The sequence below is a fragment of the Copadichromis virginalis genome, linkage group LG5 (genome assembly GCF_057382275.1).
Source record: "Copadichromis virginalis isolate Kocher_CV1m ecotype Utaka linkage group LG5, C_Virginalis_male_GT1.1, whole genome shotgun sequence".
Classification (NCBI taxonomy): Eukaryota; Metazoa; Chordata; class Actinopteri; order Cichliformes; family Cichlidae; genus Copadichromis; species Copadichromis virginalis.
In genome coordinates, this window is record NC_140622.1 from 41,774,751 (window position 1) to 41,789,168 (window position 14,418).

Sequence of the window (14,418 nt, forward strand, 5' to 3'; positions counted from 1 at the left end):
TTGCCTACGAGCATGTCCGTGTGCTGCAGCGATTGTGAAGTGGAGACTGCAGCTGCTGAGCGCACTACTGCTGAACCTTTGGATGGCCGACGAAACGGATCTTTGGAGGTTCTCAGCTAAATCGCTGCTGGTAGGCAAGAAGTGAAGCAGCTCATGGCGGTGAGAAGTGACCAGCAGGGGTCATTTCACACCTGATGGTCACACACAGCCCCGGGGCTGTGTCTGCTCTCTCCCGGGGCGTAGCATACCGATGTTTTGTCACGTCCCGCGGCGTTCCTGAGGAAACTTATGGTCCGCGCCGGGTTATGGCTGAATCCCAGTGGACGGTCCCGACGTTCCAGCCCTAAAGCTAACCATAACCTAACTTTAACCAGCAGCTAAATGGCGTAAAATAGTGTTGTCCAAAGTGATTTTAAGAAAATGAACCATGTGTAGATTGAGTCCAAACGGTTCTCATGTGTTCTCCTTTTTCCCGAGGTTTTCGTAAAGCTTTTATTTTGGTATTTCCGTTGATCCGTACAATAAATTTTACATGTTAGCCTAAATATTTAGTTTCCTGTAACATTTAGATTTAAATATAATATTTAGATTTAACATTCAAAACTGTGTTTTAACTGTGAAAAGTTACAAGTATTTTACTAAATGTTGTAAAAAAAGGACTCGTTTTTAGCTAAATGTGGAAAAATATTGCAGTTAATTTCAGCATGTTTCATTTTACAAACGGCGCCCCACAGTGTGAACATGTGTGAAATCATAACTGTGGAACTAACAGCAGAGTACAGCGAGCACGCAACGACTCCTCCAGCAGAAACACCACCGTCATCATCATCAGCGCAGTAATCCGGATACACATGTGCGTCTCATCCACGCCAGGTTCAGGTTTTCTCTGATTCGTGGAGAACAGTTCAAACATCTGCTGACGGTTTGAATTTTACTGATGAAGAGCAGCCTGTAGTTAAAGGATGGACGTTTGCTTATTTAACCGATTTGAACAGGTCACATGTTTCTGTGTTCTGCTGTGAATGAAGTTTATGAGACCTGAAATCACTTCTTAATGATGTGGACGTTTATCTTAAAGCAGCTTTTCAACAGCAGTGACGCCCTCTTTGTTTGTGACACTGAATCTGGAGCCTGACGGTGATAAGGACAGAAACGCTGTCACAGCAGGGTAACAACAGTCCAGCAGGCGTGTGTGTACAGGTACAGCTCTCTGAGCTGTGGATCAGGTGGTGATGGAGGACGCTGGATCCTATCTGCGGTTGTTTGGCTCTTTGTCGACCTTTTCGTGTGTTTTATGTGAGTTTTGTGTGTCTGTGTTAAATTACTGTGGGAGTCCTGGAGGAAGCCTTCCTCTGCTGAGGATGAGGTTCTCCTTTGTTTCCTGTTTGTGTGTTTCTGCAGAGGCGACACGCCTGCATCCTGTTGCCCTGTAGCACTGTGTGTGTCTGTGTGTGTGTCTGTGCGCGTGGTGTACTCGCTTTGACAGGTGGAGGTGCTGTTGTGCTAATGTGACAGCTGGTTCTGCTGCTGCCTTCACATCACTGCTCTGGTTTTTTGTGTGTAGTTATGGTGCCTCATTTCACCCTGCATGTGTGTGTGTGTGTGTGTGTGTGTGTGTGTGTGTGTGTGTGTGTGTGTGTGTGTGTGTGTGTGTGTGTGTGTGTGTGTGTGTTAGGAGGAGGCCGGCTTGCTGTAGTCCTCGACTCCGGTGATGGTGGCCTTGCAGAAGAAGCAGTCCTTGTTGTTCATCAGGTGCTGGTTGATGCAGGCTCTGCAGAGGAAACAGGAAGTTACGCTGATCATGTGATCGTCTGCAAACAGCTTTGAGCATGTAAGGTGTTTATGTGTGACTGAGCTGCGCTGACACATCTTCGTTTTGCTGTTGGTGGGTTACTGTGAGCACGTGCAGCAGCGAGCTGCAGGTCCACCTCTGAGGGCCAGGTTGCAGCTGTGGGAGGCGACCTGCCTCCAAACACTCAGACAGATGAAGGCGAGCCAGGACCTGCTGGCTACGTCATGTGCGGATCTCTTTGTAAGACGACACTTAGGTCGTGCTTTTGGTTCTTTGGGATGATGCTTTTCACCGCTCTGCATCACTTCCTGCGCCCACCCCATCAATGAGCCATATTTAAAGAACAGCGGCTAACCTGAACGACTCTAACGAAGCTGTCGGGGGATTTTCTGTCTCAGGGTTTATCAGATTGTTTCTGTTGTATTTACTCCCTCTTCAGCACGTTCTGAGCTCTGCATGGACGAGCACCGACATACATCAGAGATCTTTTACATCCCAGCAGGTCCCTGAGGTCATGTGATCAGGGCTTGCTGGTTGTCCATCATATGAGGCTGAAAACAAAAGTTGACAGAGCTTTTGTAACTGTGGCCCCCAGACTCTGGACCCCTCTCCCTTTGAGCTTCAGCTCTGTGGACTCAGCAGTCTCTTTTATAAAACAGCTAAAATCATTTTTGTTTCTGTGTTTTAGCGTTTCTGTGAAGCACTTTGTGATTTTTATTTTGAAAGGTGCTATACAATTAAATGTTACTTTAGATGTTTTTTAATGGTGGTAATATTGGTTTGAAGGTTTTGGCTTTTATTTTGAAAGGTTCAGTAAGAATAAAGAATAATGTGGCAGAATTAAGATTATTTTTCTGACGGTGTTTAAGTCGTTATTGAGCCAAGAAAGCTGCCAGAGGACCGACAACACACAGCTGTCCAATCAGACGACACGACGTTTGATCCGTTTTGAAGCTTCGTTTCACCCGGCGTGATGTGTGACACACACTGAAACCTGTCTGTGTGTTTTAGAGGGGCCCGAGTGAACGCTCAGAGCTGCTCTCACGGGTCCGTTTGTCACGAGGAGGAATCAGCTGGTTCACCCGGTGACAGCGCTCTCCATCATGCTGCAGCAATCCATACGGCCGCTGAGTCGGCGTGCCAGCTCAGCTAAATCAAGCGCACCTTCAGGATAGCATGAAATATGCATCCAGATATGAACGAGGTCTGCGCCCACGGCGGCGTCCAGCTGCAGTAAGGAAACAGCTGACTCACACACACAGGTGAGAGTGTGCGAGTCAGCCATATCTGTGTGTGTCAGGACGTCTGCAGGATCAATCTCACACTTTCAAGATCCTGCTTGCCCCACACTCGCCGTCACGTCATCAGCTGTACCGAGCAAGGCATTCTTCATCGCCGTCTCAGCGTCCTGTAAACTCGGGATGTGCTGCCCGCCACCAGCATGTTTGAGACTCAGAATGTGGCGTTAGTGCCAGTGTTACGATAAGGTTATGGTAAGGGGTTGTCTATTATGTCAATTAGATATGAATACCCGACGCGTGTGTGTGTGTGTGTGTGTGTGTGTGTGTGCGCGACTCACTTGCAGGACTTGTGTGAGCAGGGCTTGAAGATGGCAGAGATGGGGTGGGCGTAGCAGATGGGACAGAGGTCTTCCTCGCTGGTGGGCTGAGGACAGAAAGACAAACTCATCAGTCACTTTGTTGTCTCTGTTGCCGGCGTTCGCCCCAGTGCATGATGGGACATGTGAGTTAACGCCGCGGGCGCGAAGGGAAACACTCTTCCCGCAGACATCAACACCCGCTCTTCACACTCGCTGCCTTCTCATGTTTTCACTTCACAACCTTTCTTCACTAGATTCAGCCTCCACTCCTCCTCACCTCCTCCCAGCACCTCCCTGGCACACATCTGTAAAGTTTAGGTGCCGGTCAGCGTGCTCATCAACAGAGTGAAACTCCCACAGAGGGGAAAGGTCACACTGACAGTTTAACAAACGGCACAAGCTGTTTGGTCTACATAGATCATTTAAAGTCTGCATCGTTAGGGGCGTGGCCTTTGACTGAGAGGTGTCTGATAGGCTGAACTGGACCTCTGCATCCTGTTTGTGCTGTTGGAGCCTTTTGAATGAGTCATGTGACCAGTAACATGGCTGCTGTGAGGTTACTGTACTAACAGAGCGTCCAGAAGGCGGAGCTCCAGTTTCTACCTGGGCGTGACTGCGTGCCCATCAGCAGCCGTCTCTGCTGCTGTGGATAACACCAACACAGATCTCTACCTGCAGAAAACCAACATCCATCATGGTAACGCTGCCACAAACCTGTGGGTGATGCTGCACCCACTCATCTGAGAGGGAAACACAAAGACTTTCAAAATAAGAGAGAAAAATGTTAAAAATGTGCATAATGATTCCAGCCTCCCAAATCTTGAGCTGCTCTGTGTGGCAGCAGTTAACACGTCCACACAAATCCCTCCTTTATGTATTCCTTCCTTTGACTCCCACCCTCCCGCTGTCCACCCATCTCTCTCTGTTGCAGCCACACAGCACGAAGCCTCCAACCTATCGACACCTGGATGTCACGCCTCCACCTCCTCCTGCATGTCCTCCTCTGTCACTTTTCACCACCCACTGCACACAGCAGTCAGGCTGCTGCTGAGAAGAAAACCTCCTGAAATAATCTCGTTCAGACTCTGAACACACCGTCATTTGAATCGGTAGACGAGCTTTAAACATGTTTTCTTTCAGAAACAGGTGGAGTCTGTAACACTGTAACTGTAACACACTGTAACACACTGTAACTGTAACACACTGTAACACTGTAACCTACTGTAACTGTAACACACTGTAACTAACACACTGTCACACACTGTCACACTGTCACAGTAACACTGTAACCTACTGTAACACACTGTAACTGTAACACACTGTCACACACTGTCACTGTAACACACTGTAACACTGTAACCTACTGTAACTGTAACACACTGTAACTGTAACACACTATCACACACTGTCACTGTAACACACTGTAACACTGTAACCTACTGTAACTGTAACACACTGTAACTAACACACTGTAACGATGTAGGCGATACGGTCTCTCAATCACACCACCACACAGTACTGACCCACACATATGGTTCTTACACACACACTGGACTTTCTGGACTTTGGTTTTGCACAACACTGGTCACTATATTCTTCATTTCCGGTTAATACTTGCACAGCTGCTGTTATTGTGTATATATTTATTTATATTTAGATTTCTTCATACATTCTTATATAGTTCTATATTGTGTATTGTGTATTTTGTTGTACAGTTATTTTATTTTCAACTTTAATTTATATATTTATCTTTATCTTATTCTTCCCTGTGTTGTACAGTTATTTCATTTTTAACCTTAATTTATATTTTATTCCTTCCTAGTTAAATTTACCCTTTTTAATTTTTCATATTTATTTCCTATCTTATTCATAGCCTTTTCCTTTTTTGTTTTCTTTAGGTCACGAGCAGTTGTCCAAGCATTTCACTACATATCGTACTGTGTATGACTGTGTACGTGACAAATAAAATTTGAATTTGAATTTGATTTGATAACTGTAACACACTGTCACTGTAACACACTGTAACTGTCACACACTGTAACTAACACACTGTCACACTGTAACACACTGTAACACTGTAACACACTGTAACACACTGTAACTAACACACTGTCACACTGTAACACTCTGTAACACTCTGTAACACTGTAACACACTGTCACACACTATCACTGTAACACACTGTAACACTGTAACACTGTTCAAAGAATGAAAGCAGCACTTTTGAATCAGAGTACAACATCAAGTCTGTGAAACTGGGATTTTGATCTGCTCAGGTCATTAGAGGAGGTGTAATCAGCTACTGTGCTGTTAATGAAATTACCAACAGGTGCAGCACAGACCTCAATGAGACCCCCCCCGCCCCCCCAAACAGGAAGGGTCTACAGCTGGAGGACTCTGATAGCTGAACTGAAACACCGGCTGCGCAGCGTAGTGTAAGCTGTGCAGCGGGGAGCCACTTCATAAATGGACTGGACCCGTGTCAGCGCCTGCCCTGGGTCGAAGATGAAGATACTGATACCAGAATCCAACAGTACAGCTGTAGGACAGGATGCTTCGGTCCACCCGACGCCGCCAGGCTGCACCTCAGTGATGAGCTGGTCCAGATGTGGGAGGAGTTCCCCAGGATGCCATCCATCAACTCATTAAGAATGACGTGTGTAGAAGATGTGTGGCAGACTCGACCACGTTCTTGTACTTTCAAACGCTTTCCTTTATTTCGGTTGTCGTCACTTACACACCGGGCCAGCCACACATACACAACTCAGGACCCAGTTCATTGTTTTTATGCGAAGAGGCGTGATTGCTGATGGTGCTCCGGTGTGTCAGCCTTCCCTGCCGCCACATCACAAACTACGCCCACCACAGCGTGACATCGAGCATGTGTACAAGCACGTGGGGGCCGTCCAAACTACCGAGCGCCCGCTGCATCATGTTTTCACATTGATTTTCAGGGCGTCTTTGAACTGAGCCCTCTGTAGGCTGATCACTTCCATTTCCATCGACCTACGTGGCATCCTGACGTGGCATCCTGACACGCCACCCGTCCACATCAGTGCAGATATCAGCAGGATTTTCTGATGTGGGTTTTTTGGGTCACCCTTATTCTCCCTGAGTGGCAGGTGTGGGTTATAAACAACCGAAATTCCCAATAAGTTAATTAAAAAAACTCGCACACAGCATGCCGTCAAAAGCTGCTTCCAGGGAACACGCGGCAGGCGGGAACCCGCCTGTCGGGTGATTACCCGTCACCTCTGCTTTCTTCTTCTCTCTCTCCTCCTCACCGCCGTTAATCCCCTGCGTTTAGAGGAATCAATACTCTCTCCCTGGCTGCGTCTCCTTTCAGCACCTCCTCCTCCTCGCCTGACACCTTCCTCTCCTCTCTGCCGCTGATTGTTCATTTAAGTCTCTGACGACTCTGGACCTCTGACACCTCACTCTCTCAGCTCAGTCCGCTTCCCTTCACATTTTCCTCCCACCTCACCTTCATCTCATTTCATCACCTGATGTTTTTCTCTTCTCGCTGCTTTTCGACTGAAGATTAGAGAAGAAACCGTTTACTGAAAACCACCTTTGTTTTCCAGTCCTGAAACCAACCTGCGACTCTCTGATCTGAGTCTGAACACTTGTGTTTGTGATGAAAGAATCCCGTCCCTTTAAATTTATTCTGTTTTTAACGCTAACTGTCCAGCTCTCGATTGAACGAGGTCACATAATGAGCTGAAAGCAGCAGCTGACATGAGTGGAAAAGTGGCAGAAAGATGGAAATGAGCTGCTGGTGACGAGCCGACTGCATCTACAGCAAAGCGGCTAAATGTTAAAATTATGTTTTCATATGAAGTGATTTACGCCCACTCGAAGGTGTGAAACGCTCTGATAACAGTGGAGTGGGTCTCTCCTCAGACTGTGAAACAGATCAGTGTCAGAAGAATTACAGAGCTCGTGTTTTTCACAAGAATGGGCCGACTGAAGCCTTTTACCGGTCACACAGTCAACAGCGAGAGACCGAACCTGCACCGGTGTAGCCCACCTGTCAGTCAAATAGGCCACGCCCCTAACAATGCAAACATCCCCCCAGCATACAGGTGTTACGAAGGGGGAACGAAACATTTCTGCTGATGAGGAGCAGAGAGATGGTCACTTCCTGTCTGACAGGATGAAACGTAAACACTTTCATTGACACATACTTTTTTCTGCAGGTAAACTCGTGAGTCGTGCACGCTCATGCACTCCTGCTGCTTCTCTCCATCTGCTCCTCGTCATCTTCAGCTCCTTCTCGCCCTCTTCTTCTCTAAATCTGGTGTGAAAGCGCAGCCGCTGGAGTTTCCCTCAGCCGCCGCCTCCTCGCTCTTCAGCAGCTGTCGCTCTGATCCCACCTCCTCCACACGGCCGCACGTATGCAAATCATCATCAACCTCTGACTCCATTACAGGAGACTTCAGATAGTTCAGCTCATTAATATTCATTCTAACAGATGAAGTAAGAGAGAGCAATCATCCTTCAAGACCTCAGTGAAATTAACCGTTAATGGTCTGGGAACGTATTTATACTGGCCACAGTGTAAGTCCTCATCAACCAATGAGAATGCAGCATGATGCATGGATCACTGACATGCTGTTTCCACTGTAAAAATAAATAAAATTCAAATTCAAATTTTATTTGTCACGTACACAGTCATACACAGTACGATATGTAGTGAAATGCTTGGACAACTGCTCGTGACCTAAAGAGAACAAAAAAGGAAAAGGCTATGAATAAGATAGGAAATAAATATGAAAAATTAAAAAGGGTAAATTTAACTAGGAAGGAATAAAATATAAATTAAGGTTAAAAATGAAATAACTGTACAACACAAATTAGAATGAAGGGTAAATTTAACTGGGAAGAATAAGATAAAATATATAAATTAAAGTTGAAAATAAAATAACTGTACAACAAAATACACAATATAGAACTATATAAGAATGTATGAAGAAATATAAATAAATATATACACAATAACAGCAGCGTGATTTAAGTAATGAAGTGAAACCAAAGTCCAGAAAGTCCAGTGTGTGTGTAAGAACCATATGTGTGGGTCAGTACTGTGTGGTGGTGTGATTGAGAGACCGTATCGCCTGCGGGAAGAAGCTCCTCCTCAGTCTCTCTGTGTTGGTCTTCAGGGAGCGGAATCGCTTTCCTGACCTCAGCAGAGAGAACAGTCTGTTGTTGGGATGGCTGAGGTCCTTCACGATCTTCCTGGCCTTGGTTCAGCACCGCCTGCTGTAGATTGAGTGCAGGTCAGGGAGCTCGGAGCGGATGGTGCGCTCAGCTGACCGCACAACCCTCTGTAGAGCTCGTCTGTCCTGCATGGTGCTGTTCCCGAACCAGGTTAAGATGTTTCCCGCCAGGATGCTCTCTATGGTGCACGAGTAAAAGTTCCTGAGCACCTTGGAGGGCAGTTGGAAGTCTCTCAAGCGTCTGAGGTGGTAGAGACGCTGTCGGGCCTTTTTCACCACGGTGTTGATGTGACAGGACCATGACAGGTCCTGCGTGATGTGAACTCCGAGGTATTTGAAGCTGTCCACTCTCTCCACTGGGCACTCGTTGATGACGGGGGTCTGGTAGTTCCTCTCCTGCTTAGTGTTGAAGTCCACTATCAGCTCCTTTGTCTTACTGACGTTTAGAAGGAGGTTGTTCCTCTGGCACCAGTTCTCCAGATTCCTAATCTCCTTCAGGTAGGCCGTCTCGTTGTTATCAGAGATCAGGCCCACCACGACGGTGTCGTCAGCAAACTTGATGATGGTGGTGGAGCTGGTAGTGGCCACACAGTCATATGTGTACAAAGAGTACAGCAGGGGGCTCAGAACACACCCCTGGGGGGCTCCAGTGCTGAGAGTGGTGGAGGCTGAGACATGTCCGCCCATCCTTACTGCCTGTGGTCTGCCAGTTAGGAAGTTGGAGATCCACTGACACATAGATGAGCTGAGTCCCAGATGCTCCAGCTTGGTGGTGAGTGTGGAGGGAATTATGGTGTTAAATGCAGAGCTGTAGTCTATGAAGAGCATTTTAACATAATTCCCCCTTCTAGTGTCCAAGTGAGTGAGTGATGTGTGGAGGAGATGAGAGATGGCATCGTCTGTGGAACGATTTGGACGGTAAGCGAACTGTAGTGGGTCCAGTGTGTCTGGTAGTGAAATGATGAAGTCTCTGACCAGGCGTTCAAAGCACTTCATCACTACTGAGGTGAGGGCTACAGGGCGATAGTCATTGAGAGAAGCAGGGTGGGGTTTCTTCGGGACAGGAACAATGATGGACTCTTTGAAGCATGTGGGGATCACCGACTGAGATAAAGAGATGTTGAATATCTCAGTGAACACAGGAGCTAGCTGGTATGCGCAGTCTCTGAGGATACGACCTGGGATGCCGTCTGGTCCTGCTGCTTTCCTGGTGTTCACTCTCTTGAAGGCTCTCCTTACTTCATGCTCGGAGATGACGAGCACGTTTCCGGTGCTGGCAGTATCTTCCTGTCTGCAGCCGTTATCGCCGCCAACACTAGCATCATTGGAGACCTTAGCTGCAGCCTCGAAGCGAGCATAGAAAGTGTTCAGCTCGTCTGCCAGAGTCACGGCCGCGTTCGTCATACCGGTTGTTGGTGCTTTATAGTCCGTTATTGTCCTTAGTCCCCGCCACAGGCTCCTAGAGTCACTCTGTTGGAGTTGTGACTCTAGTTTCCTCCCGTAGCGCTGCTTCGCCTCTTTCACCGCCCTCCGCACGTTATATGACGCGGCTTTGTACGGGTCCATGTCCCCCGTCATGAGTCCCGTGTTGTAGGCAGCGGTGCGGGATCTCAGAGCGTCGCGGATGGTTTTATCCACCCACGGCTTCTGGTTGGGAAACGTTGTGATAGTCTTTGTCTCCACGGTATCATCCGCTAGTTTCCCGATGAATCCCACAACCGCTTCCGTAAACACGTTGACATCATCATCGGAGCTGTTTCTGAACATGCCCCAGTCTGCGTCATCGAGTGCGTCCTGTAACGCGGCCACCGATTGATCCGTCCAGCGCGCGACCTTCCTCTGAACCGGAACTTCCTGTTTCAGCCTTTGTTTGTATTTTGGGATGAGGAAGATGGCGGCGTGATCAGATTTGCCAAAAGGAGGGCGGGATTGTGCCTTGTAGCCGTCCTTGACCGTAGTGTAGCAGTGGTCCAGTGTCCTTTCACCCCTGGTGGGGCAGGTGATGTGTTGATAAAAGTTCGGCGCTGCGCGTTTGAGGTTGGCGCTATTAAAGTCCCCCGTCACAATAAGCGCAGCGTCCCGGTGTTGTGTCTGGTGCTGTGTGAGTGCCTCGTGCAGCTCGCATAAGGCGGTGACCGTGTCCGCTTGTGGTGGAATATAAACGGCACTTACAATGACCGATGTAAATTCCCGAGGTAGATAAAAAGGACGACACATGATGGACAGTAGTTCCAGATTTGGTGTGCAGGAGCGTGTGAGAGGAACAACGTTCGCACTGTTGCACCAGTTGTTGTTCACCATTAAACACACGCCGCCTCCCCTTGACTTCCCCGAGTCCCGTGTCCTGTCCATGCGGTGAACCGAGAAGAACTCGGCCGGCTGGATGGCGTGGTCCGGCACCGCTGGGTTCAGCCATGTCTCGGTGAAGCAGAGGAGATTGCAGTCCCGAATGTCTCTCTGGAACTTTATCCTGGCCCTGAGGTCGTCAAGCTTGTTCTCCAGTGACTGGACGTTGGCGAGCAGGATGCTAGGCAGAGGTGTGCGGTGTGCACGAGCTCTCAGCCTGTTCCTGACGCCGGCTCGCTTCCCTCTAGGCCGCCGCCGCTTCCCTTTGTTCTCCCTCAAGATTTCACTCGGCCAGCTCGGATCCGGAGTTAAAAACTTCGAATTGTGAGTACATTGTAAACCAATAGAAACAAGAGTGTCACTGTCATACCTAATGTACCCAATGGTGATGATTTTGCCGATTTAGAAACGCTGAAAACTAACTTAAAAAACAAAGACAAAGAAAAAGTGGTCGGAGCAGTCGTGACGGCAGCCGACCTCACCGGCGCCACCTTTAAATACAATACAATACAATATCTGGAGATAACATCAGTCCATCCACAGGGGCCACGCTGAGCTAACATACGTGTGCTGAACACTGCAGATAAGAACATGTCCTGAGACTTCCTACAGTGGACCGATCACAGGCACTCACTGCAGCATCACGCTGTCCTATCAGCTTCTGAGTGCAGGATGCTGAGGGTTAGCTTGATGTGGCCTTTTGGGCTGTCCTGCAGGTTTTAGATGTGTCCTCGATCCAACACAGCTGACTTAAATGGATAACTGACCTCCTCAACATGTCCTGAAGTTCTCCAGAGGCTGGTAATGAACTAATCATTTGATTCAGGTGTGTTGACCCAGGGTGAGATGCTGCAGGCCTGGAGTTTCCCACCCCTGAGATAAAGAGTGAGTCTGTACACCTTGGACCGGTCACCTGCCTGAGGACGTTGGACCAGAGCACGGTTTGGTTTTGGTCTAAAGTGTCTGACATGAGAATCAGCAGTCTGATGCTGACGTTCTCAGCTGAAGAAAGGTCTCAGGGTCTTCAACGTGGACAGATGAATGGTGCAGAAGCTGAAGAGGAGGAGGAGGAGCTGAGAAGCGTGAAGGAGAAACTGGTTGAAAGACAGAAGCAGTGGGAACGAGCTCGACTGAGTCTGGGCTCCGTCGTGGGTTGAGGAGTTTGGAGTACAGCTGGTACTCCTCCACACTGGGAGGAGCCAGTTGAGGTGGTTTAGCATCTGTGCTTGAAGCCTGCTACAGCCTCTCAGGTGAGCTGTTTCAGGTGTGCCCAACTGGCCCAGGAGAGATCGCTCGTGTCTTGGCTACCTCAGGGCCCCCTGAGCTCATGGAGAAGGTGATCTGTGCATCTATTCTAAGACTGCTTTGGTGACCCTAACATGTGTCTTTGGATGGGAGGAGGAAACTTGAAAATCTGGAGAAAACCCAGAAAAGTGAAGATAAAACATGCAAAACTAAAAATGTTTGGGAAGAACCAAGTTTATCTTTAGCTACCTTTAGCAAACTACAGTAAGGATCATCACTGTGCAGCATCAGAGGACCTGCACACTCGCCCGAGTGAGAATCCTCTGCGGAGCTGAGGACGCACGAGGACGGGATTGGAGTCAAAAACATGAGTCTGACGCGATAAACACAGGAGCCTGCATCGGTCAGCTTGAGTCCTCGTCCTCAGAGCATCGTTTAAATCAGCGAGCTCTGCTGTTCACATCCAATTTGAAGTTCAGGTCTGGTTTCACACTTTGATTAATTTCTAGCTGCAGGAGAACTCTGAGGAGAAACACGACAAAACGTTACCGAAGAAAAGCGTCGTAGCTCAATGCTCGCTGATGTGAACGATATCGTGTCGTTCTGCATCTCACACCAACACGGTCACATGACAACAAACTCACAGGAAGATTTCTGCTGACAGTTCAAACAACCTTACAGAGCTCCACGTGTCTCTGAATCCAGCTGTCAAACACAAGCTGTAACTCATTTTCTGTCCTCTGGTTTATAATTCAGCTCAAAGGGGGAGGAAGGCGACAGTGAAGGATTAGGATGTCAAAAACACAACACAAAGCTGAGATCCAAGTTTGGGGAACCCGAGGCTTTCAGAGTGTGCACAGACTGGCACGAACATAACGAGGACACAAAATGTAAGAGGGATGGCCTCAGAACAACAAGGAGGCAAAGACAAGCAGAGAAAAACACACAGCCTGCAGTGGAGGCTCGACTCAGAGCCACGAAAGACTCCGAGAAGCCGACGGGATTCGCCGAGGGCCAAACGTCCCATCGCCATGTCTGAGGGGACCGTCCATAAAATTCCATCTTCCTTCATTTCCACCAAAAACAGCTAAAGCTTTTATTTTGAAGGGCTTCAATAACCTGAGAGTCACTTGTGTCCGTGAGTCTTCTGAGCATGTTCCTGACAGTACTGTGAGAGTACTCTGCCTTTTGTATTACTGCATGATAACTGGGTTTTTAGGTCATGTATTTTGTTCACGATTGGAGTCGAATATCCTGGCTGCTGATTGGCGCTTTGTGTTTTTTCCCCCCAAATCCCTTTACTTGGTTTTCCAGTTTTCTCTTTCCATAAAGATGACAAAGATTCAAATATAACTGGTTACATATATACGGTAAAAGTTGAACAGAAAAAAACAAAAGAAAGAACAACAACAAACAACAACAACAAAGGATGTTATTCGTCAGACTACCAATGAGGCTCAGTGATCGTTTATATCTGTGCTGTATTGAAGAGATCTATGAAAGGTTGCCAGGTTGAACAGAATTCCTCTCCCTTAATAGGAGTTTAATTCTTTCCAGCTGCAAACGTCTCATTACATCTTGTGTCAACGCTGATGTGGTAGGAGGCACTTTTTGTTTCCAGTTTAGTAAAATTAAACGGCGTGCCAGCAGCGTCACAAAACGTATTACGTTATTTTGGGTGGCTGACAAATCTACAACAACCGGCTTCACTCCAAATAAAGCGCAGATTGGGTCTGGCTTCAGAGTTCGTATTAGAATCTCAGACAAGGTTTGAAAGACATTATTCCAGTATGTTGTTATACAGGGACAGTTCCAAAACACACGCGCCAGTGAAGCAGGTTGCTGTTTACATCTTTCACAGGACGAGTTTACATTTTTGACAGTTTCAACTTTGATAAATGGAGTCTGTGTAGCACTTTAAACTGTAAGAGTCCATGACGAATACAAACAGAGGAAGAGTTTACATTTTCCTGGGCTTTTGTCCATTGACTGTCTGTGATTCTCGTACCCAGGCCACACTGCCAGGCCTCTCGCAGATAGTCAAGTGTGACAGTTCCATCCAGTTGTGACAAAGCATTGTGAACTTTTGTTATTAGTCCTTTCTTGAGTGGATCAAACTGGAATAAGTTATCTAAGGCAGAGTCTGGGGGCCGATCTGGAAAGGATGGAAAAAGCCTCCCTTCAAAGCTTCTGATCTGTAAGTATTTGAAGACGTC

The 14,418-nt window shown here is 47.6% G+C and overlaps 1 protein-coding gene across 1 annotated transcript in view; it reads right to left on the reverse strand.

Annotated features, from left to right (window-relative positions):
- Positions 1-336: 336 nt before the first annotated feature.
- Positions 337-14,418, reverse strand: part of rnf123 (ring finger protein 123) — a 110,864-nt gene continuing 96,782 nt past the window's right edge. The window contains exons 39-40 of the mRNA XM_085457837.1: positions 3,372-3,457; positions 337-1,771 (exon numbers count right to left, since the gene is read on the reverse strand). Of these exons, the coding sequence (XP_085313963.1) occupies positions 1,672-1,771; positions 3,372-3,457 (186 nt within the window). The 3' untranslated portion in view covers positions 337-1,671. The remainder of the gene's footprint in view (positions 1,772-3,371; positions 3,458-14,418) is intronic.